Source organism: Euleptes europaea, chromosome 5 (assembly GCF_029931775.1).
Source record: "Euleptes europaea isolate rEulEur1 chromosome 5, rEulEur1.hap1, whole genome shotgun sequence".
Classification (NCBI taxonomy): Eukaryota; Metazoa; Chordata; class Lepidosauria; order Squamata; family Sphaerodactylidae; genus Euleptes; species Euleptes europaea.
The window spans coordinates 70,483,834-70,509,058 of record NC_079316.1 but is presented as its reverse complement, the minus strand read 5'-3'; the positions used below and the strand labels follow the sequence as shown (position 1 = coordinate 70,509,058).

Below are 25,225 nucleotides of genomic sequence, written 5' to 3'. Positions count from 1 at the left end.
ATGCAAAGCAACACAAGCACATATGCACTCAGTCCATCACACAGATTTCACACGTAGCCTAATCTTATGCATGCTTATGAAGCAAATTCCATGGTGTTCACTGAAAGTTTTTCCTAAGGAGCCATGCATGAGGTTGCAGCCTTCACTGAGTTTCAGGTTGGATATATAAATACCTTAAAACCTCATTAGTTTGTCATGCAAAGAAGTGAACGGATACTTACTGTTTTACGACTATGTGAGAGATTTTATCTTATGGACAAACTCCTTGTTCTTGATACAAAGCAGATGCTTTTTTATTGTTAGCCCAATCACTGGCATGCCACATTCAAGAATATATGATAAACTCTGGTGGAATTATAGTCCACTTTAAAAAAACAAACTCACACACACCAAGAAGTCTTGAAACCATTGATCTGGCTCAGTGCTACAAGTCACTTCTTCTTAAAGATAATATCTAAACTGTAAAAATTCATTATATAGACCTAGAAATGGATCAGGTTATTTAAAACAACACCACTAATGGTACAATATCTCAGCTGTCCACACTGATCGAGAACATTGTCTTGGATAGTGTTATCAGTTCGGGACACCCGCTATAAATATTGATCCAGAGCTTGTAACAGCCATCACATGTCGTCAGGACAGGTCAGGGTTGAAACCCACCTAGCATCAAAGCAATTTAAAGACAGCACTCAGCCTGAATTTTAATGGCCGCCTGAGCCGAAACACAAACCTGATCCAGGCAGACTGTGTGGGCACATGGGTGGTTTGACAATATTTAAAGAAGCCCTTTCGCCCTAAAATTGATACTTTCTGGAGCTCTGTCTGTTTACCGGTAATCTTTTAAAACCCAGTCAGCTAGAACAATGATTATGGATAATTCAGAAGAACATATTCTGCTGTGGAATATCCCGTATATCAACTGGCGTATTTTTGTTTCTTTCAAAATAAGCACTCGTTGGACTGGAATCAAAGCAAATTGGGACTTGTGTGATTTTAAAATGTTCTTAATAGCAAGAATCCAGAATGAACTAGTCACAATAGTGTGATAACACTATGAAATGAAAAGATGGCTTGCATAAGCTAGCAGGTATAATCGTTAGACTTAAAATGGTAGGTTCGAATATCCACCCTACCATGATGCTTGCTTGGAGACCTTGGCTGACCCTCTTTCAGAATAACCTACCTGACTGGGTCATTGTGAAGTCAAAATGGAAGAATGGAAAAATCGATCTACACTACCCTGAACTGTTTGGAGGTAGAATGTGATAAACATATGTTAACTGATGATCATTTCTAGAGTTATCTATTGCACTACAATGCCTGAAGTCATATTTAACTATATTTTCATGCTTTATACAATGTTATAATAGATCCATAATTCAGTTTATATTTCTGTAATTCTTAGTGGGTGTAACGTGGACCCAGACTCTGTGCCTTACTTCCAGTGACTAGTACTGCAATATATATTTTATTGCTTTACATTTGATCGCAATAAAAGCACACAGACGGAAGCTCTGGCAATAACTCATTTCAATGGGACCAATTGCCATGTAAGGTGCTACTCAACATGAAAAATGGTGGTGGAAAACTACCCCAGGGAGAGGACTAATATATGGTGCCAGATAAATAATGGTTTGTGAAATTGTTCCCACAGACAATATTTATGTCACTTCCCAAAATCTCTCACTGGTGAATCACATTATTTTTTGCCTATTATCCAATGTGGTTGAGGAACAGAAGCAAGTCTTCATTCCACTGGCTCTTTTTGGTCCCTCTTTTCCTTTTCTGTGTACTTTCCTTTTATTTCTGTTTGGAAAAGCAGATGTGGGTCAAGTACCGTTTCCCATGTTTACACTCTTGCGCTCACTTATACAGCATTTCATAATTTTACATTCTGGTGATTCGAACAATGCAACTCCCCACATCAATTATGCAATTCTAAGCAGGGTTACACCCTTTTAAGACCACTGACTTCAATGAATTTAGAATAGTGTAACTCTGTCACTGGAAAAGACAGTCATGCTAGGAAAAGTTGAGGGCAGCAGAAAAAGAGGAAGACCCAACAAGAGATGGATTGACTCAATAAAGGAAGCCACAGCCTTCAATTTGCAGGATCTGAGCAAGGCTGTCAAAGATAGGACATTTTGGAGGACTTTCATTCATAGGGTCGCCATGAGTCGGAAGCAACTTGACGGCACTTAACACACACACACACAACTCTGCTTAGGATCGCACTGTAAATACACCACCATGAGTGATATTGACTATTTGTATAAAAGCAGAGCAGGCAGCTGGCATATTTTGACTCTCTTGCAGTACGGTTCCCTTCCCTATGGAGTGGAGCTTTGGGTGAGTGTTGAGCATTTGCTTCGCCTTAAGGAGGTCCGAGGTTCAACTCCAGTTAAAAGACCTCTTCCTAAAACCCTGGATAGCCGCTGTCCGTCAGAAGTAGACAATATTGACTTTGATAGGCCAACAGCCTCATAATCAGTTTAAGGCAGCTTCCTGTGTATTGATGTGTTCCTCTTGAACGGGATGAGGCATCTACCATCTCTCAGGTGGGGGGAAATCGAGCAACAGTTTCACTCCCTTCTCCAATATCAGCGCTGTCCCAGTGCAGGTCTAAATATGTGATCCCATGACTATGCACCTTACCCTACATAGGATGGAACTGTAAGAGAACATAGGTAGTTACAGAAATGAATCAGGAAGGAGAAACCGAAGAGGAAAAAGGGGGAAAGAGTGGTGACTAAGAAGAAGAAGGACAGTGGTTAGAAAATTTAATCAGAAATCCTGAACCCTGAACGCATTAACCCCTAGTACTCCAAGTTAATGGTGTAACTGTTTTGTATATTGCAACTTGCATGGAGACCAAGAAGTAAATCTTCTGATGCTAGAGTCTCCAGGCATTACATTCATGGTATTCTGTGTAGTTTGTGAAGACAGTTATAGTCTAATCTGACCATGGTTGCAACATACATGTTTAAAATGCTTATTTGAAGAAAAAAATTAAAATCAGTATAGCTTTTAAATTAGACCATAATTTTGCCACAAGACTTCCAAAAAGAAACATTTATAATGGTTAAGCAATTTGGAGTTTTTTTGGGGTATTTTTTAAAAATTGGAGTCTAGACAATTTAGTGATAACGGTAAGATGCTTCTCTTTGTATCAGCAACAAATAAATAGTTTGTTCTTCTGAGGCCTATTTGTTTGAGTTTCAGGTCTCTCACACTTCCAAGGAGCCCAGCACAAATATTTAGTGCCTAGTTCCTCAAATCTACCAGTTGGAATAGCAGGAGATGTACTAGGTCTCAGGGGGCTATAAAACAATACCACGCATGCTGCAAGACTAGGTACATCCATCTCAAGTCAAAGCCATGTGATTTCTACTGGATCCCACTTATTTAGATAACAGATGATCTGTTTGGGATCATGCTGGTTTCAGCTTGCATTCATTAGAAGAAGGAGAGTTGGTTTTTATATGCCGACTTTCTCTACCACTTAAGGAAGAATCAAACCAGCTTACAATCACCTTCCTTTCCACTCCCCACAACCGACACCCTGTGAGGTAGGTGGGGATGAGAGAGCTCTAAGAGAGCTGTGACTAGCCCAAGGTCACCCAGTTGGCCTTATGTATAGGAGTGGGGAAACCAACCCAGTTCACCAGACTAGCTTCCACCACTCATATGGAGGAGTGGGGAACCGAACCAGGTTCTCCAGATTTGAGTCCACCGTTCCAAACCACTGCTCTTAACCACTACACCATGCTTGCTCACATTTTTTAAATTTATTTACGTTATTCACAGTTGGCCTGTCTCACTAAGACTCAAGGTGGATTGCAAAGTAAGTTAATGCAATCAAGAGGATGAGACATCCAATAAGCAATATAATAGGATCAGGATTGCAGAAACCTGAAACCAAGCAGAAATCTGAAACAAAGCTGAAAAAGAAATGAGTATTAACATGCTACGTTAAACAATGCAGAAATTATATAATAGATAACTCATACAGCAACAGATCGTACCTACTATACATGGTAGTACAGTCCATAGTTGTTTTCTCTTCATTAAAGCATCTTCCTGAACTGTTTTGTTACAAGATAGCTCTATTAAAGGTAAAGGCAGTCCCCTGTGCAAGTGCTGGGTCATTACTGACCCATGAGGTGACATCACATCATGACATTTACTAGGCAGACTATGTTGACGGGGTGGTTTGCCAGTGCCTTCCCCAATCATCTTCTCTTTACCCCCAGCAAGCTGGGTACTCATTTCACCAACCTCGGAAGGATGGAAGGCTGAGTCAAGCTTGAGCCTGCTACCTGAAACCAACTTCTGTCAGGATTGAACTTTGATTCAGTTTTGATTCAGTTTTATGTAGTTTATGGAATACCCAGAACTTTCCTGACTTCATTGGGGAAGCCATTCTATAAGGTGGGGTCATAACAGAGAATATGCAGCATATGTACATTCTTCAAGTAAATGTGTACACTTGTTTGTAAGACAGAGCCAACACATTCACTTGACAAATTAAACAAGCGTCCAGGAAATGTGGATAAATGTGGAGTTTAAATAACAATGATCAGCTGTACATATATTGAATATAACAAGATAATTGCTCAACACAGATTGTAAATGTGCCCACTCTAACTTGTGAACCCGGCTGGCGATGCGTATTTTACAAGACCAAGGAACAATTAAGACGAAGGTAACGGTCCCAAGTTGCAGACAGTTTACGGCTCAGACCCATTGACTTCAGTTGACTTAGTAGGGTCTGACTCTGTTTAGAATTGCACTGGAAGGGGTTTCAGTGGGTAATTTGAAAAGTGCTTGGATTAACTGTGTGACTGCCAAAGGGAGACAAGGAGTTTTGGGATGTGAAACGCTGAAGGAATATGCTCCTTTACAAGAGTAATTTACAACGTCAGCTAAGGACAGGTCTAAATGCAATCAGTTGGTTTTCTCCTATTCACTTTATTGCCCCATCGTTCCATAGCAAAATAGAGAAGTGCAAGGTAATTGTTAGCCTTCCTGTGCCATTTTTGGGTGAAATTGATAGGTTTGTGCGTGTGTGTGCATGTGTGTAGACTCTACTTATTTGCCTTTTAAAAATGTCACAGCATGAGCTGCTTCTCCCATGTTATAGCCTGTCTTTTAACCCATGGGGGGGTGGGGCAGGGAGAAGGCATTTTGTTCCCAGATTTCCCCAGCAGATCACTGGGGAGCTTTGAAATTCCCTGGGCTTTCAAGATCCAGATGCCTCAGCCTACCTAGCCTTTCAAACTAGAATGCGCATTTGCAGTCAATGTATTTTACTACTGGGGTTTCTTGATGGCAATTTCAAAAATAGGCTCTCTCTTCTATTGCAAATTGGGTTTCAGTCAAGGGGCAGGCCTGTAACACCGTGGGGGACATTTGCTTCCCTGGAAACCCACACTATCAAAGGAAGACTACAGGTCTCTGCTTTCAGAACCCATGTGATACATATTCAGAATCAGTGAATATGGAAGTTTACATTTAGTGCATTTTAACACCTCCTTTTACAGAGCATCAGAATGACTGGATATTGACCCTCCCTATTTTTCACTGTTTATTTGTGGGTAGGAGAGATTTTTCTCCATATTAGGAATGCTGAGTATAGAAAGTGAGTTAGCAGTTACTCCAATGGGACCCTATGCGGCCTAAGGTAGAGTTAGTTCAACAAGTTCTTGAGAGAGCAGAGTTCACCAGTTTTGTTGGCACCAGCTATGCTTCTGTCTCGGCATGGTTTTCCATGGGAAAAACATGAACAAGAATGACCTTTTCACAGTACTGTTCTGTGGAAGTACCAGAGAAAGCACATCATGAAGCCCTTATGAATTAAAAATACTAGAATAATTCCAAATAATGTCATATATTCTTGTTAACATAGCTAGCCTGCTTTTCCCTCAGGTTTTTCTTTGAATATGTCATTCCTTTGAATTTTTTAAAATATTGAAATACCTGACAACAGTGGACTCATTAAAATTCACTTCTGTTTCCTGTATCAAAATGAAACATATGGGAGGGATGTAGAGAGGCCTTTCCTTGACCAGAAAGACAATGAAAAGTGTGCTTGTCATCTGCCCAAAGATTAGCCATCATATATCAATTGCTACAGACAGAACTCCTGTATTACCTTGCCTTTCAACTGCTACATTTCAACTGAAGCAGCTCTCATACAGTGCCGACCTAAGCAGTCCCACTCAAAATCCTACTTAAGTCTACTCAATGGGGCTTAGTCCCAGGAAAGAGTTTTTAGGTTTGCACTGATATTCACCTACAAGTGGTTCCAGTGGCTATATGTTTCCATATAGTTTCATAGAGTAGCTGTGTACTCTACTTGTGCCAGACAAAGGGAGTTTTGACTCTTCAAAATGTATACCCTGAAACTCTTGTTGGTCTCTAAGATGCTACTGGAGTTGAATCTAAGTGTTTCCATATGGCACCCTAGTGATCCCTTTGGGCCCAGATGGCATAGCAGTTACAGTATAGGACTAGGATCAGTATTTTATTTTTGTGCCATCAAGTCACAGCTAACCTATGGTGACCCCATAGGATTTTCAAGGCAAGAGTCATGCAGAGGTGGTTTGCCATTGCTTTCTTCCGTGTCATTCCCCTGGTATTCCTCAGAGGTCTCCCATTCAAATACTTGCCAGGGTCGAGGTTATCCAACATGTTTCCTTGGCAGATTGGGGATTCAATTCGGAGTTTCCCATATCCTAATCCGACACTTCAACCACTAGTTAAAATCTCCATTGTGGGGCTCAGCCCTGGAACCTATGGATAGTGGTGTATTTGGACTTGTTAAAGGCTGCAAACTGCCGGGAAACAAAAAAGTTCTGACATTTTAATGGAGAGTTACCTCCATGCTATGAAAACCTTCAGCTGTCCGTTTCCACACATTAAGCCTTTATATGTTTTTTTAAAATGATATTTTTCTCCAGGTCAGTTGGCAACCGAAGAGCATGTACGGGGTTCTTTTTAATTCACAACTGAGTAAGTCTCCACAGCTAAGCACAAGACATCCTTGGAGAGAGCAACAAGGACCTGACATCTTTTCTTTCTGATATGAAATTCTGTCTGCTCCAAGACTAGTAAAAATATCAGAATACCGAGTTGATGCCTGCACTTTAAAAAAACAAACGGCAGAATTCTCACTGTGAAGGGGTCATTAATAAAGTAACCCAAGGGAAGAAATATAACCCCCCATTCTTACCCCAATGGCTCATGTATTGTGGGAAACATGTTTCACTGCCAGTTCGTACCCTAAAGCTGGAGCCAGTCAAAAAGACTGCAATATCCATGGATTATAAGGATGTGCTCTTCTCCACGTGTTTGGGCAGGCTGGTGGATTTTTTTTTAAAAGGAAAGTGCCAATAGTATGTAGATAGCCCCCTCCTTTCAATCCCAACCCCTGCTTGTCATGCCTGGATCCTCCTCCTCCTCTCCCCCACCCCTCCACTGAAGCAGAGAATCCCCTTCCCTCTAAAAGAGCATCTCTGAAGTGCACGCCGGTTGCATCTGAGGAGGGGCCCCCTCCTGCCTCTTATGGACAGCCTCCCCCTGGGATCGAGCCAGGCATCTTCTCCGGAGCAAAGCTGGCTCTTCACCTGGCGGTGCATTTGCCGCAAGCCCTGGACCACCGCAGATCTCTCCGGAGCTCGAAGGGAGGGAATGCTGGACTGTCAGGACAGTGGGGCCAAGGGGGCCCCCGTCCACACTAAAATCTCCTTCTCCATCTTGGACATCCTGGATCCTCAGAAATTTACCAGTAAAAACAATCCAGCGGCAGGGAGGAGGGAGAGCATCCCCCACGCAGGACAGCAGGAGAAAAGTTTGGCAAGAGTTGCAGCAGAAAGACATCCCAGCCACCAGCGGAATAAGCTACAGGCGTATCATGGTAGGCGATGCGTTCAGTTTTATTTGATCTGTGCCTGGGATGTTTGTTGTTAGAAAATCCTCGAGTTGATTCATTCATGGCAAACCATAATGGATGAGTCAAATGTCGAGAATGATTGTCCTCGTAGATTAAAACTGAAAAGCAATTATTTTGTTAGGTTTTGCCATCCCAGCCAAGTAGAGTGACCCTACTTAAACTTAGGGTAGTATATGAGACAACTTCAGGATTTCAGTGACTACTCTGGCAGCTGCTGCAACTTGACTTGGTTTAGCACCCAGGATACACTAGACCCCATATAGCAATGTGGAGTTTGCAGCCCGCAATGGTATTTTAGAGTTTGGGGATGTGGGATGCAGCCAAAGTTGGCTTGAATTCAATTTGTTGGATTAGTATGAAGGAGAATGTTGTGGGGGGAGGACTTTTTAAAAGGGCCACAACTTTACCACCAAATAGTAGCAGGTGGACAAAACTTCAAATACTCTGAATCCCTTTCTGAACAAAGAGATGTGAAAGGCAGGGGAGTACTGGCCCTCCTCACTGCCTTAGCAAGGCTGCAGCCTCCACCGCCCTTCCGCTCTCGCAGGACCCCTTTAGCAATTGCACATTAGGCAGAAAGTCAGCAGGTGAAGCTTTTTTTTGCGGTGGGAAGAGACGGGCACCCCGACTTCACCCCCTGAATTTCTACCTTGCAGCCAGGGATAAGCACAGCAAACCATGTCAGGGGTGGGGGTGGAAATGAAAAAAGCGTCCCTTTTCATCACCTAGAAAATAACATCCCATTACTCCTCTATTAAGGGGGCAAGATATTTTTCCCGGTCCACTTGCCTGCACGTCCCAGAGCTAAGCCTTGGAATGCCAAAGTTTAGGGGGTTTAGGGGGACAAGCCTTTGAGCTGAAAGGAACTCCCCAATGGAGGGGACGCCTTCTGAACCAGAAGGGCCTGTCCTTTTGGGCCATGGGTTGTTGGAACTGTAGGGACCTCCGGCTTGGCATCTCCCCATCCCCACCCAGCCAGCCCCAGATCAAGCCCAGCGGCCAGGGTTACAGGCGATCAGACCCCGGCCGGAGTTCCCCTTGAAGATGTCACGCAGGAAAGGAAAGCGACCTGGCGGAGTCCTGCCTGAGCTCGCAGCGCCCCCAAGCTCTGGTGGGGAAGCGCAGACCCCGCCGCCCGCGATTGTTTTCAGCTCAGCCCGGTCTGATGGGGGCCTGATTGGCAGCGGGACGCGCCGGGCAAAGGACAAGCGAGATAATTGTTCCTGCGGCCTCCCCCCCACCTCCCCCCCCCCGAGGATGCCTTCGCTCCCCCTTGATCGATAACCTATTACCGGCTCCTGCGTATCTCCTTCCCGCAGCTTGCAGGTACCGACTTCAAACCCTCTTCCCTCCCCTGTCTGATCCTAATATTGTTCGATTAAAACTTACCTTTAATAGATGACATCTATCGATCCGCCCCTTCACAAATCTGAAACTCTATTAGCAGGGCAGGGGAAAGAAGATGGAAAAGGAGGGGGGAGGGGGGGAGAGGATTTACGGCTGTTAAAAAAAAAAACTTTAGTAACTTTTTTTTTCTTCCCTGATGCTCTCGCAAGAAATCCATTTCTGTTCCCACCTCCCCCCAAAACCTTTTAGTAGAAAGACCTGGAAATGTCATAAGACTTTCGATGGCTTGACACAGGCTTTGTAACAAGGAAAACGCTCGTTCGTTCATTCATTCATGCCTCCCGCAAGCCGTTGCGTGATTTCATTGGCTGCGACCCCGCTGTATGCCTACTCTGTAGCTAATCCACGTCCTTTTTTAATAGCGAGGGATTTTTTTTTAACAAGAAGTGTGTGAGATGCGGAGCAAGCCTAAGCTGGTCTACTCTAAAGTAAATCACATGTTATTCAAGTAGACTTACTCACAGGAAAGTGCCGTCAGGATTACAGCCTCCGTTATTTATTAAACTATCAGAAGCTCTTTACTGAAATGAGTTTAAGAGCGCCTCGGGGGTTCGTGCCCAACCATAGCTGGCTGCCTGGTAAGAAGCCTCGGGGGAAAGGCACTTTGCGTATGCTCGAATGCACTTATTGAACTTTGTTGTTTATGGTTAAATTTGTATTGGTGCATAATTGTGTTGATCACTCCAGATGTTCCATATAGAGATGCCTGACAACTAGGGCCATTTACGCGTGGGAGGTTTTGCCTTGGATTTGCTGATCTCTAGATGCACCTTTTCCTCGTCCAAATTCTCAAAACTCTGCATAGGGGCTTATTGTTGAGTTTTGAGAATTTGGATGGGAAAAACGTGCATCTAGAAAGCAGCAAACCCAAGGCAAAACTTCCCATGCATAAATGGCCAAGGTCTCCGTGTAAGCTCCTCTGAGCCCACATCTTACATCGGAAACGAGGGAGCGTCATGAGATTGAACCTAGCGCGAAATGCAAGGGGACAGCAGCTGCTAACGAAGCACACGTGTCTGTTTGTGCCCCAGTTGATGCAGATCCATGCGGAGAGGGCCCCCTTCCAGGGAGGAGAATAGGAATCACGCGGGTCAGTCTCGATCAGACGAGCACGCGTGTCTGGGAAAGCCCGCCGGTCTCATTCTGTCACCCTGATCTTCCCATTACTTAAGAGCTCCTATAACGCGACCTTTTGTGGTTGCTCCGCCGAAGCCGAGAAGAATCCCTTGAAGGAACCTTGCAAAACAATAGCGGCCCGTTAGCTATGCTTATGCTAATGGCTATGCAAACAGGGACGAAGCAGCAGGCAAGTTGGGGGGTGGGGGGTGGAATTTCTCCTTTTGCGCAGGGGCCGCGAATAGGCACTGTTAAAGCCGCCTTTTAAAAAAGGGAAAGAAACAGCAACAGCACAAATTATCAATGCAGTTATATATATTGGGTGATATCAGTGATAGTTACAACGTTTAGTACTTACCTTTATTAAGTGAATTTTTGTCTTTTATGTATTGTTTGTTATTTATGTAGTCACTGTGTGTGTGTGTGTGTGTGTATACATAATATATATATATGTATACACACACACACACACAGTGACTACATAAATAACAAACAATATATATTTGCACCCAACGTATATAACTGCATTGATAATTGGCGCTGTTTCTGTTTCTTTCCCACTTTATACAGCACAAGAGCCTTTTTCCCTTGAGCCTTTTAAAAAAGAGCTGGGAGTGGGCATCCAAACCGACCCTGCAAAAACGGCCTGTGGGTGTGTGTGTCTTGCAGATGCAGCCTGCGAAGCGGAGCCCCCGCAGGGATCGGAGCCGGAGGAGGAGGAGCCGCCGGGCCGAGCCGGCAGCCGCTCAGCCCCGCCGCCGGCGGCCGCCTTGGCCGCGCTGCACTCGCCCGACCTGGCCGCCTCCTCGGATGCGGACGAGGCCGGCTCCCCGGCCGCCTGCAAGCGGCGGCGGGCCGAGGCGGGCTGCGCCAAGCCGCGGCGGGCCAGGACGGCCTTCACCTACGAGCAGCTGGTGGCCCTGGAGAGCAAGTTCCGCGCCACGCGCTACCTGTCGGTGTGCGAGCGCCTCAACCTGGCGCTGGCGCTCAGCCTGAGCGAGACGCAGGTCAAGATCTGGTTCCAGAACCGCCGGACCAAGTGGAAGAAGCAGAACCCCGGGGCGGAGGGCGCGGGCAGCGCTCTGCCCCCTGCAGCGGGAGCGGGTGGGGGGGGGAGGCCCAGCCCGCCAGCCCCCAACCCCTTGGCCTACCAGACTTTCCCCTCCTACGCCCCTGCCAACGTCTTGTTCCCAGCAGGCGCTCCCCTCCCGCTGGCGGCCGCCTCTGCAGGGGGGGCCTTCCCTCCCTTCCTCAGCCCCACTTATTTGGCTCCCTTTTATACCCCTCACCTATAAAAGGGCTTTGCAGAGCCTCCAGACGTTCCCCCCCCTCCCCGGCCAGGGTGGGGAGCAACCGACTATTGTGTTGAGAAGAAAAGCAACGTGCGTGTTGCCATGCCTGCTCATGCGCTGAAGAAGTGAGCTGTGGCTCACAAAAGCTCATACCCTGCCAGAAAATATTTTTGTTAGTCTTGAAGGTGCTGCTGGACTCTTTGCCCTTTTCTACTACTGCAGACAGACTAACACGGCGACCCACTGGGAATTATGCTCATGCACCGTTTTACTAGGTCTTACTTAGGAGCGTGCCAACTCTTCGCCCCCCGCCCCCCGGCATCACCACAACCTAGGGGTTTTCAAACTAGGGTGGCCAACCTCCGGGTGGTGGCTGGAGATCTCCTGCTATTACAACTGATCTCCAGGCGTCGGGGATCAGTTCCCCTGGAGCAAATGGCTGCTTTGGCGATTGGACTCTATGGCATTGAAGTCGCTCCCCAAACCCCGCCCTCCTCAGGCTCCGCCCCCAAAATTTCCAGGTATTTCCCAACCTGGAGCTGGCAACCCTGTTTCAAACACACGCACATCTGTGTATGAAAAATGTGGGCAAAAAAGATCGACCTCGGATTTCTTTTTTCCCCCACAAGAGGCCACAAAACAGCAACAATTCACTGAAGTTTGGGAAACCCCTTGGCGACACAGTGACTTTCGATACAAGAACATGTATTTTTTAAAACCCCCAGATATACACTATTTGATATTTCTGTCATTGATGGTTGGCACACAGAGTATGGAAGAAGACGCGGATATTGTGGATTTAACAATGAGCAAGGGGCAGCAAAAGCCCATTCTCTTCCTCCTCGTCCCTGTTAACCTTTGGCCTGCCTGCAGTGTGCTGAACGATTCTCACCCCCCTCTTAGTTTTGCTAGATGCTGGCCGAGGCCGTCATCATCTGGGGACCTCTGCTGCATGACCCTGTTCTGATCATTGAATTCATTTCAGGATTGAAACACAGGAGGGGTGTGATTGTGGAATATGCAAAATGTAGATTGGAAACGAATACAGTATTTTAATAAAATGTGCATTGTACTATATACCATTTTTGTATCTTCAAGCAGCTGTTCCCAAGTGGTGGGTTGGGAACCACCAGAGGGCAGCATGGTCACCAAGGAAGGTTGGATTAAATAGATTTAATTGTGCCGCTGCATACGGCAGCTCTAGCACAGCGTGTTTGATAGAAAAGCAGAATATAGTTGAAGAAGAGTTGGTTTTTCTATGCTGACTTTCTCTACTACTTAAGGGAGACTCAAACCGGCTTACAATCACCTTCCTTTCCCCACAACAGACACCCTGTGAGGTTGGTGGGGCGGAGAGAGCTCTTAATAGAACTGTAACTTGCCCAAGGTCACCCAGCTGGCTTCGGGTGTAGGAGTGGGGAAACAAATCCAGTTCACCAGATAAGCCTCTGCTGCTCATGTGGAGGCGTGGGGAATCAAACCCGGTTCTCCAGATCAGACTCCACGCTCTTAACCACTACACCACACTGGCTACACTACACCACACTGGTTCTCTGTATTCAAGGCCATGTTTCTGCCCAAGGTGTAAACATGTATCAATTCATACAACTAATACATAAAACTCTTGTTATTGATGTTGAATTGAGTGTCTGCAGCCTGAAAAACTGTGTTGCGGATCTTTTATGTAACTCCTCCTTGACTCCTGTTACTATGTCCCGCGGTCTAATTTTCAGCATGCTGCTGACCATCCCATAAGGCCGAGGTTAAATGAAAGAGCATATGACATATTCTGAATCCCAGTATGTCTTTGACCCTCTTCTCTATGCCATTAAAGGTTTATGGAATGGAATGGAATGTCTTTGACCCTTAGTAAAAAAAAAACAAAAGGGGGAAGGAAAGACCCAACCTAAAACCAAAGCTGGGTACCCAAAGATTGGGTGGGAAAATACTCAATTATGTATATAAATTTATTTATTTTAAGGAGCTGATATCTATATTGAAAACATTTTAAAAATTATATTAAAAGAAAGATATCTGGTTGATACTGGTATGCACATCTTGTATGAAAGGTTAACACAGCCCAGAAAAGAACAAGCAGAAAGTATTCCACCGCAGTGACTTTTTTAATTTTATAAATTTTAGAGAATATATTGGGCACAGAGTCAAATACATCCCTACAGACATACCTGGGTTGTTATAATTCTGCTATAATACTGTTATACATGTTGTATTATGTATTGGTGTGCATTATAAGTGATGTTATTAGACCACTGATGAAGGCCAGGGGGGCAAAACGCGTTTGGAATGTGGTTTTAGTTTATCAACCTGTATTAGTTGCCATTTGTGCTTTCTTTTAATATAACTTTTAAATGTTTTTTAATATAGATATCAGCGCCTTAAAATTAATATATTTCTATACATAATTGAGGCTTTTCGCACCCAACCTTTGACCCTTAATATCCACTCACCTGGACATACAGCCAAGCCATGCCCAGAATACCTTGAAGGGTGAGTGGCTGTGGGATGTTCAGAATATAGACCCTGCAGGATGTCATCATAAGAGCTGCTTTATTTTGGAACCCTTTGATCCTAAACAAAAGCAGTTTTTCTAATTGGGTGTTCTGGGAGTCACTGACTCCAAACTTTTGCCTATGGAGACCTATCTACAGAATTTAACGTTGTTTAGTCTCCAACTATTGCTGACCTGAAAATTATACCTCCTTAGTTCTCGGCTACGCAGTTCTAGTGTTTGTTCAAGTGTGTTTTAACCGATACATTTATATATTCTTCCTGTTCATTCTTTTGTTTAGATGTAACGGTTTTAATAGCATAGACCGGATGTTAATTTTTTCTCCATAGTTCCAGTTTTGGACTGGAGCCTTGTGCCCCCTTAAATACTAACAGATCTATTGTGGCATAAGCCTAATCAGACTCATTAGAAGTTATTCTGAAATATACTCCCAGGAATGAAACGTCTAAGCGGTTATTCTGAGATGGTGGATATGCGTAGAGAGGGATAAATAGTTGGGCCAAAAGGTCATGGAATGCAAAGTTCAAATGTATATAAGTGAGAACAGTAAGCTTTCACATCACTGACCTGTTCAGTAACAGTTAGAGATCTTACCTTGAATACATTTGAGCTTCACATAGAAATGTAATGGGTTTTGGTTCCAGCGTGGCATAGTGGTTAAGAGCGGCGAACTCTAATCTGGAAAATGGGGTTTGATTCCCTACTCCTCCACATGAATGGCGGACTCTGATCTGGTGAACCGGGTTTGTTTCCCCACTCCTCCATATGAAACCTGCTGGGTGACCTTGGGCTATTCACAGTTCTCTTAGAGCTCTCTCAGCCCCACCTACCTCACAGGGTGTCTGTTGTGGGGAGGGGAAGGCTATTGTAAGACACTTTGAGTCTCCTTAAAAGTAGAGAAAAGCAAGGTATAATAACCAACTCTTCTTCTTCTCTTCTTACTGTTTATGATTTGATTTTTCTCTGTACCCATATCTATATATCTTAGGCCTGTTTTCAGGCCTGGAGAACAATGTCTTGTCTCTAATAGCATGAAAATAAATAACATCACCTAGAAAATAACATCCCATTAATCCTCTATTAAGGGGGCAAGATATTTTTTTCCGGGTAGTTGGCATCTCTCTCTTTAAACCAAAGACAACATTTCATACATCTGATGAAATGGAATCTAATTCATAAAAATGTATTCAATTATGATTCTTATTAATTTTTAAAATGCTGTAAGACTTTATTTCGCTCCATCAGATAAAGAAATCTATCCCCCCCTAGAAAAACTGGAATTTTAACCCTTACTCCCGGAACAATTTTTTAAAATAACCCTTTTGCCCCCTAGTGGACAGTCCCATGACTGCACATAATGCACGCTCCAGTTCTTTCCTCAGTTCTATCAGGAGTGTGTGATGTAGGTTAGGATAAGAGATTATGTTTTCCCCAAGGCTTTATAGAAAGCTTTGGCTGCGATTCTAAGGAGCCTTCCCTGAAAGTAAGCCCCATTAAACAGCATGGGGTTTACCTTTGAGCAGACTTGGTTCAGCCATATGCATGCAATGGACTCTTTCCCCTTATATCAGGATGCTTCAGATTGTAAAAGAAAGTGAAGAAACCCAAAGGGGATTCTAACCATCAAACTAAAACTATGTCTGGTTAGGAAGCAAACCTTGCAAGTTTCTCCAGTACTGCAACACAAAGCAACGTGAAAGGAAAGGCTCTTTGAGGAATGGCGGTAAGTGTGGAAAAACGAGAAGTATGGGGATATATCATCATTTCTCTTAAGGTTTCCACTGTTAAGAATATACTTCTTTATACAGAGTTATCTAACCCTTATTACATGAGCATATATCACAGCTGCATATTTGCTACTATCATTCAGCATTGTTATTTATCTTTCATTATTATTTGCTGCCATCATTCATCACTGTTATTTACTTCTTTTATAGACTGCCTTTCTTGCTGAGCCTGGAAGTAGAATACAACACACACACACACACAATATCTCTCAACTAGACCGTACAAAACCACCAAAGAACAATGCAGAAGGACTAGATTACAGAACTGGAAAACAATGCATACAAAAAAACCTGTCTAAAGCATGCTATACTATAACGCAGAAAGTAGGTTACAAAGGTACAAGGCGATGCACTAAAAGGAAGATGATGCATACAACAAACACTGCAATAGACTACAACCCTATTACCTTATAAAAACAAAGTCTGCAGCTGTTCCATTATATGGCTGTTCTAATTTCTTTATAAAAATGCCCTCCTGCAGAATGACAAGTGGGGGTGGGGGCGCTTCCTGAATTCCTCAGGCAGCCTGTTCCACAAGGTGGCAGCTGCCACCAGGAATGCATGTGAACAGGCAGTCGCTGGTCTCACATATTTGCAGGACGGCACCTTCAGAAGGTTTCGTTCAAGTGAGTGAATCTGTCATGGTGGAACATAACCGGAAGGCAGTCCTGAATTCCTTTCTCTAGAAAAACCAGTATTAGGCTGGCCTGAAGGCAGTGTCACATGAATATCAAGATTGTTAAACTGCAAGACAATCCAATTAAAATTATTTTTTAAAAGTCATTTAGAATGCTATTGTATTTGAAGGTCATATGGGGAATTACCTACTGGGATTCTAATCGCACTAAAACAAAAACCTGGTTTACTTTTGTGTAAATGCGTTTAAGATCATTTTGTCAGTCTAATCTAATAAAGCTAGACTTCCTGGTAAGTATTTTAGGATTGCAGCTTTTATTTCCTCCATCTTTGTGGTGCTTTCACACCTGTATTGTGTATATCAGATACAATTTCAGATCTAATTGTCACTGGAGTGGGAAAACTGGACTGTACTATTTCAGGCTGTAGGTGGCAATTGCATAATTAAATCTCCTTCCATACAAAAAAGAATTTCCTGCAACGAATTCTCTCTTGCAGAATAGAGGAATCATTCACCTTTAGACAATGCGGGAGGGGGAGAACAACAGGGTCATTACGCTGTAGGCAAGCACGTAGAACTCATTAAATAATTATTCATCATTTAATCAATCATAAAACCAAGGGGAGGTAATTAGTCTGGTTCACTGAATCCCTGTAAGTGCCCCTGAGTTGGAAAAAGGCACATGTATAAGGATAGTGAAGCCCGATTAGTTGCTTTAAAAAACATTTAAAAACATAGGCCTTTTATACACAGATTGTTTCCGCTGGATATGCTGCACTCTGGCACAGTATTTGCAGTCGAATTCTCAAATCACTCTGCACAGGGGTCTGAAACTGACCAACACTTGCTGTGAAACTGACCAAATAAACAGCCTCATAAGTCCTTTGTGATTATTTCAGTATTCTTGCTACTGGCAAACAAAAAAACCTGTTCAGGCTGAGATCTGAAACTGACCAACACTCACTGTGAAGCTGACCAAATAAGCAGCCTCATAGTATTCCAGCTTCAAGGGGAGTGGTTGGATGAAGGGGAAAGATAAGTGGGAGGGAGCAGTGAGAATGGGTGTGGGGACAAAACCTCGAATTGACAAGTATGCACAGGGCCAGCTTTCGATTTGGGATCAAGGCAGACATTAAACTCAGGGTAAAACAGCATCCACAAAATGTGGGGAAAACGAGGGGAGAGCGAGGCAACTTGTAAAGGTTGGAAAATGTATGCATAATGAAAAACAAAGTCCCAAAGTACTCGGGGGTTGATGGCAACAAAAACAACCCATGCAGAAAAGGCCTATGTGTTATTAAAGCTGTTATTGATCATGGGAAAATGCAAAGGGAAGGAATTTCATTGTGTATGTTTGGTTCTTGGAGAATGTCTGGAACTTCCCGCATGGAGTGTATGTATACAATTTGTTTTTCCATGGCCGGAAGCAAAATGTGTTCAGCCATCCCTGTCTTAGTAGTTGCCCTGAATGAATTAGCTATTCACCACTGCAAAATAATCTCAGTTTTAAGGCCAAACTAGAAGAAATGCAGGAGATTATGGTTGAACTACCTGACATTCCTATATGTTTGTTTTTTAAACCAGCCATGGATTGAGTTTGCAGCACGGGGTGGGGGGAGACCCTTTTTCCTGCTGCAGCCTTCATCAGTTTAAAATCCCTGCTGGGGAAAGCTGAGGTTTTTTTTTTAATTTACCAATTATTTCCTTATCTACTCTACTTTGTGCCAGGCTTTAGGTAAATTTACGCTGCTTGTAGTTAATTGAAAAGTTAATTGAATGTTAACTGATCCACACCCCCGTAAGTTTAGAGAGAGTCTGGTTAACAGGGTGCAAATTAGGGCCAGTCTACCCATGACCTCTCTCCTAAGGGGGAATCTGGAAAAGCCCTCCTCCTTGCGTGATTTCCTCATGCTGCGTTGTAGAGCTAATAACATGTTTCTTCCACCTGGCGCAAGCACTGATCTCTGCCAGCATGTTAATTCATGGAAAGAAGCACTATCAGCATGTCTGAATCAAGTAATAGGATAAGCATGGAGAAGGCATCATGCACAAAATGTTTGCATTGTTTCCTCTGTGATGCAGTAGTAAACTGACCCTTAACTTGCTCTTTTTTTTTTCTTGTTCCCTCTCCTTCAGATGTTTGCTCCTGTTTTTTTGCGGGGGCGGGGGAACAAACACATTTCCCCAGTGCATGATCTCAAGGATGGTAAAAGATGAATGTTGATTTAAGTTAAACAAGCACCTTGGTTTATAGCATCCAACATATTTTAGACTATGTGTAGCTCTTGCAGATTCAGTATGTCTTGTGTGCACTTAAACCAATGGATAAGATAGCGTACTTAACAACAAGCCAAAGGTCTAGATAATATCAGGACTGGTCATGTAGAAGAAGCAGCCTCCCAGAAGCAGTCAACCTGAGCCTGTCTGGGCAAAGATTTCCAAATTTAAAGCTTTCCTGCGTGCATGGCTGCTGGAGCTGAAACGTTAAAAAAGTACAGTTTCTTATAAGTGGTAAAATGTTGCAGAAAGGTCCCTTTGAGCTCCTGTATGTCAAGTGATGTATGAATCATATTTTTTGGGTTTACTTTGGTAGCATTTACACACAGAAGAGGTGCATAAAGAGAGCCGCACATACAAAACCTCTCTCAGACCTGGCCAAAGCATCTTTGGCAACAGTATTTTCCTTCCTTCGGCCAGGCTACTAATATTCTAAGTTTTCTCTATGGGTAGAATCATAGCCATCTCTATAATTCTCATCTCCGGGAGTAGAATCATGGTTTTGTGCTGATGGGTGATCTGCTCCTATGGACCTTTCCAGATTATTAGTTTTGAATTCAGAAAATGCATAGCTATTACTCATTTGTTAAGAGGGTCCAAATGTCTTCCCTCAAAGCAATGCAGTTGTAACTCCAAAAGGTTCCAGATATCTTTCCTTATGTTGGTGCTGTTGCTAGGGGGAAGGTCCCCAGCACTAAAACAATAATCTTTTGTTGTCAGTAGAATGTAGCTTTCTTCCCAGCTAGCAGTTCTGTTACAACAGTGAATATTTTGTTGTTGAATCTAGGCTGTGGTTGCTGGGAATGCCATGGGCACCTATTGGACAGTGTCTGCAACGTTGCTGGTAATGAATGCCCCAACTTTTCCCCCATGGTCACACTGTTTTAAATACCTTCCACAGATAATGAAGGTAATATGTCTAAAGGCTATTACCTTACCATACTATCTAGGGTTGCCAACCTCCAGGTGGTGGCTGAAGATCTCCCACTATTACAACTGATCAGTTCCCCTGGAGAAAATGGCCGCTTTGGCCATTGGACTCTATGCCATTGACTACTCTTTGAGCACGGTTCTCCAACCAGTGCCCTATCCACCTAACTATCCTAGAGGCCAGTCCACTGTCCTCTACTTTACCCATTAGAACATCATGGAGAATCCTGTCAAAAGCCTTACTTAAGTCTAGGTAAACAATATCAACCGCATTCCCTTGATCCAGTAAGCTTGACACTCGATCAAAGAAGGAAATAGTCTTACTTAATAAAAGGCAGCTTCATAATAATAGTTGGTTTTTATATGCCCACTTCCTCTACCACTTAAGGGAGACTCAAACCGGCTTACAATTACCTTCTCTTCCCCTCCCCACAACAGACACCCTGTGAGGTGGCTGAGAGAGTGTGACCAGCCCAAGGTCACCCAGCTGGCTTCATGTGTAGGAGTGGGGAAACAAATCCATTTCACCAGATTAGCCTCCGCCGCTCATGTGGAGGAGTGGGGAATCAAACCCGGTTCTCCAGATCAGACTCCACCGCTCCCTAACTAATATAACAATGAATAATTAAACTATATATGGTATTTGTACCTCAGTGATTTAATTCACAGTAAAATTGTGCAAATTCGTGATCATGCTAATTGCCCTGTTGCCTAAGAATTGCTTTCTTGTTAAAAACAAGTAAGCCACAAAAAGAAATGCTAAGCTTTGTTGTGGAAATCCGGAGGACTTGATGAACCAGTGGAATTACTCAAATTGCATGACTCCCTAAAATTAGACTTTAAACATCTTGAGTTTAAAGCTCTTTATTTTAGCTACCAGGAAAACTTAGTATGAAAAGAATGAAACTAGATTCATCAAGAAACTTTTTCATTATTGCATAGGGGCCTCCAGTCTACAAGCTCTGTAAATTCACTTGCATTGTACAGAAGTTTGTATTGGTACCTGTGCATTTAGCTGTACTTAGGTTTGCCAACTATCTGGAGAAAAAGAGGCTCAATGGGATATTTATCTCTATGCCAATGAAAAGATTCAGCTGCCCATTTTCACACTTGAAGCCACTATTAAAGAAGCAGGACATTATTTGCCAGGACTGTTGGCAACTCTGTTTATATTTTGTGTTCTTTGGATTCCTTTTGCAGGGATAAGAGAAATATTAGACCCTTTCTGAACATTAGCTGTGATCTTAAGCATGCTTACTTGGAGATAAATCCCATTGGAATGCTAGACTGTTGTATCTAATAAATGTTTTTCAGAGGTAGGATTTGTTTCACAAATCATTTTAATCCCACCCAGATTTCTTAAATATCATTGTCATACAGCCAAATTAAAAACAAACGTTTAAAGCTACTATCCTATTTATGCACACTTACTTGGGAGTATGCTCCACTGAAGTCAGAGGCCCTACTTCTGAGTAAATACAGGATTTGGCTGCAGGTTTCGTTGATATCAATAGTGGAGTTAAGTACATAATACATTTCCCAACATTACTTGAATATATTCAAGTTACCAATGGAAGTTGTTGGGTATAGGAAGCGAGTTTCGTCTCTGTCAGGAAAGCTAAGAGTTAACTTTGTTTATGTTGATGTTTAGATAGACTCAAGAATATGATGCAATTTCATTGCAATCTTAAGCAAATGGTCAGTAGATCACCATTGACTACCTCACTTAGGCTCAATGTGTTAATTGCTCTCCTTTGTTTAAGACAGGAAGAGAAGCTGCCCCAGGCAGTCAGTCACACACCTTTGGATTCTACAGAAACAGTATGGATCGTCTCTGCTCTCCCAGGAGCAGAGAGGGTCGCCATTAAGCTTTTAGATTCCTGCTCAAGAAATCTAGCAAGTTTATAGGAAACTAGATTTGGTAGTAAGGATTGTATTTGTTTTATCCCAGTTTACCCTTTCCTTTTAGATAAAGTTTTGATTCTAAAAGAAGGAAAGACTCTGTCTGTTTATTTGTGTGCACTGAATGACTGTAACCTGACCATAATCACACGATCTATGGGCCTTAATATCCAACAGAAGTTAACAATGCAATCTTGCCCTTTTTTTAAGCCCGTTGACTTCTGTGGAATTAGAAGGGTGTAACTCTGTTTAGGATTGCACAGTAAATCTCCGTAACTTGGGTAGGGCTGTGATCCCCCCACCCACCCAGTACAACAAGCTCATACCCTACCAGAAAATATTTTTGTTAGTCTTTAAGGTGCTACTGGACTCTTGCCCTTTTTGACCAGTACAACAGTGATACAGTTGTTAGGAATATCATTTACCATTTTGGGGGTGGGTGGGACAAGAGATTATAATAGAAAAGGTAAGATTTATAGCAAGAATCAAAAGGTTCCACTTGGCTACTGAAGTTTAATACAGAACACTTAAATGCATTTGTTGCAATTCAAGGAAGGTTGCCAACAGGACTGGAGAAAAACGTCCTGCTTCTTTAATATAAGTTTAATTAGCTGAAATGGGACTGTTGAAGCTTTTCATGGCATGGACATAAGGCCATGACCTGGTAAAAACAACAACATTATGTCTCTATTAAGGGGCAGCAGATTTTTTCTCCAGGCAGTTATAATATTCAGGAGAATGTTGTGCAACCTGATCCTTCATGTGTTTTCTTTCAGTAGCTCCCTCTGAATTCAATGGGACATACTCCCAAGTGAAACTCGCAGATAGGATTGCAGCTAGGGTTGCCAACTTCCAGGTACTAAGAATGCACAGTACACGCTCAATTATAGAAATTTCTTCTCTTTTTAAACAAAGTGAAGTGCAGTGCAAAAACTACATTATAAACCTGAAAGTGAATTTCTACAAGCCTAAACATACATACACATACAGCTATATACAAATATACCCTTCTCAAGAGGGGAATTTTACAACGAAAGCGATGCTTCAAAAGTTACTGAAAGGGACATTCCAAAGAGTCTTAGAAAATCTTGAAAGTAGCTGTGAAGCTTCGATACTCCAAGTTGCTCTTGAGAAGGGTATATTTGTATATATGTGTATGTATGTTTAGGTTTGTAAAAACTCACGTTCACGTTTGTAATATAGTTTTTGCACTGCACTTCACTTTGTTTAAAAAGAGAAGAAATTTCTATAATTGAGCATGTACTGTACATTCTTAGCAACTTGTTTACAGTACTGGTGACTCTTTCCTACTACAACCTCCAGGTACTAGCTGGAGATCTCCTGCTATTACAACTGAGCTCCAGCCAATAGAGATCAGTTCACCTGGAGAAAATGGCCGCTTTGGCAATTGGACTCTATGGCATTGAAGTCCTTCCCCTCCCAAACCCCACCCCCCAGGCTCCGCCCCAAAAACCTCCTGCTGGTCGCGAAGAGGGACCTGGCAACCCTAATTGCAGCATTGAAGAAAGATGGAGAACAGCAGCAAAACTCCCCTTTCCTCTTCAGAACTATCTTGCCATTTTACAAACTGATTGCTTTGTTTTCAAATGTCAACTCTTTGAATGCCATGCACTTTCCTTTTCCAGTGCTACAGCCACAACTCCTCTGATTTTCAGAATAAGCATGAAAACCATGCTATGCACAGCCATTTCCCACAGCACAGTGACCATTATCCAATATTAGGGGGTTTGTGCTGTTGTTATGCGTGTACAGACAGGTACTTAGCCTGCTATTAGAAGTAATCAGATATGTGCATTTTGCACTCTGAGGCCACCTGGTCATAAGATTGGAAGATGCCACCGCACTTATTTTGATTCGTAGCATATTGAGTAGATCCAGACAGTGAATTCAGTGTGAGTCTTGAATCAGAAGGAGTGGACTTGCCCTTAGAGAGAAAGTGGTGTAGTTTTCTAAAGAGTTCCTAACTTCTAAAATCTGGGTGCTGTAAGGCCTTGCAGAGCACAAATTTAAGCAGGTCTACTCAGAATCCTATTCAGTCTATTCAATGGAATTTATTCTCAGGAAAGTGTTTTTTTATGATTGTACTGGTAGTCTTGGGACCTGTTTATATTATCTAGAGAAGGTTAACTGGGGATTCTTAATACATCACATGGACTTCCAGATGGACTTTTATTGGGTGCCTGGGTGTGTGAAGAAAGAGCAGGAGAGATTATCAACAGAGCCCAAGTGTGCCATTTCTCAGCCAAGAAACATTGCAAGGTTGGCAAAAACAAAGAACAAGGTCCCAGAAAGCCAAGTAAAAACAGGGTCTGGAAGAAAGGGCACAAAGGTATGACTGTGAAATGAAAAACACAGACAACAAAAAAGCAGAAAGTATATACAAAGATAAAGTTAAAGGAAATGATGGCAAGGAGAAGAGAGATTAAACAAAAGAACATTAAATTAGAAGATTGAAGATGAGGGTTAAAAACTTCTTTTACTGTTTTTCTATTTACATTTACTTGTAAACTTGCTGATACATAGCTTTCCAGGTTCACTTGATTGCTAAATGAAACATCACGTTGAGATACGTATTTCAGTTTCTAGCATGTCCAATTGTAAAGGTTCAGGGCATTCATCAGTTGCAAAACAACTGTGTATGTGTGATCAAGTCATTTATTGGGACCCCAGGTTTTCAAGGCAAGAGATATTCAGAGGTGGCAGCAGGCTTTATGTGGAGGAGTGGGAGATCAAATAGACAACAAGCTTGGGAGGCATTAGGAATCATGGGAGGGGGAGAAAAACCAAGAGAAAACAACTTGAATTCCCTTCGCAAAAGAAAGATGTCCTCTCTTCAGGATTCTATGAAGTTGTCATGCGACAACTTAAAGAAGTGGAGCAAAAAGGAAACCACATCCCAAACCAGTCCCTTCTCTTTCTCAGCTATGTCTATTGGTGTGCCAGGTGCAGGTAGGGTTGCCAATCTCCAGGGGGGATAGGGTTGCCAGGTCCCTCTTCGCCACCGGTGGGAGATTTTTGGGGCGGAGCCTGAGGGGGTGGGGTTCGGGGAGGGATTTCAATGCCATAGAGTCCAATTGCCAAAGCAGCCATTTTCTCCAGGTGAACTGATCTCCATCGTCTGGAGATTAGTTGTAATTTTAGTACCTGGAGGTTTAGTACCTGGAGGTTGGCAACCCTTAGGTGGAGCCTGGAATTCTCCCAGAAAAACAAACAACCCTGTATCTGGGAAAATTTGGATCGAAAGGAGGTGACCATAAACCCCATCAAACATAGTAGGGTTTATCTCCAGTTAATAAATACCTTCGGTTAATAAATAGGTTCGGTTAATAAATTACACAACTTTAAGGTTGACAATGAGGAAATTGAAAT

General features: G+C 43.0%; 1 protein-coding gene across 1 annotated transcript; it reads left to right on the top strand.

Moving 5' to 3' along the window:
- The first annotated feature begins 7,569 nt into the window (after positions 1-7,569).
- Positions 7,570-11,775, top strand: NKX1-2 (NK1 homeobox 2). Its single transcript, XM_056850476.1, has 2 exons — positions 7,570-7,921; positions 11,051-11,775. The coding sequence occupies exons 1-2, from the start codon at positions 7,570-7,572 to the stop codon at positions 11,773-11,775; spliced, it is 1,077 nt and encodes a 358-aa protein (XP_056706454.1).
- Positions 11,776-25,225: the final 13,450 nt, after the last annotated feature.

What these genes read in the sequence shown, in the direction of transcription:
- NKX1-2 (XM_056850476.1), top strand. Translation starts at nt 7,570, where the DNA reads ATGGACAGCCTCCCCCTGGGATCGAGCCAGGCATCTTCTCCGGAGCAA. An exon ending in TAAGCTACAGGCGTATCATG is followed by an intron (nt 7,922 to 11,050) that starts GTAGGCGATGCG and finishes CACTTTATACAG; the next exon opens with CACAAGAGCCTTTTTCCCTT.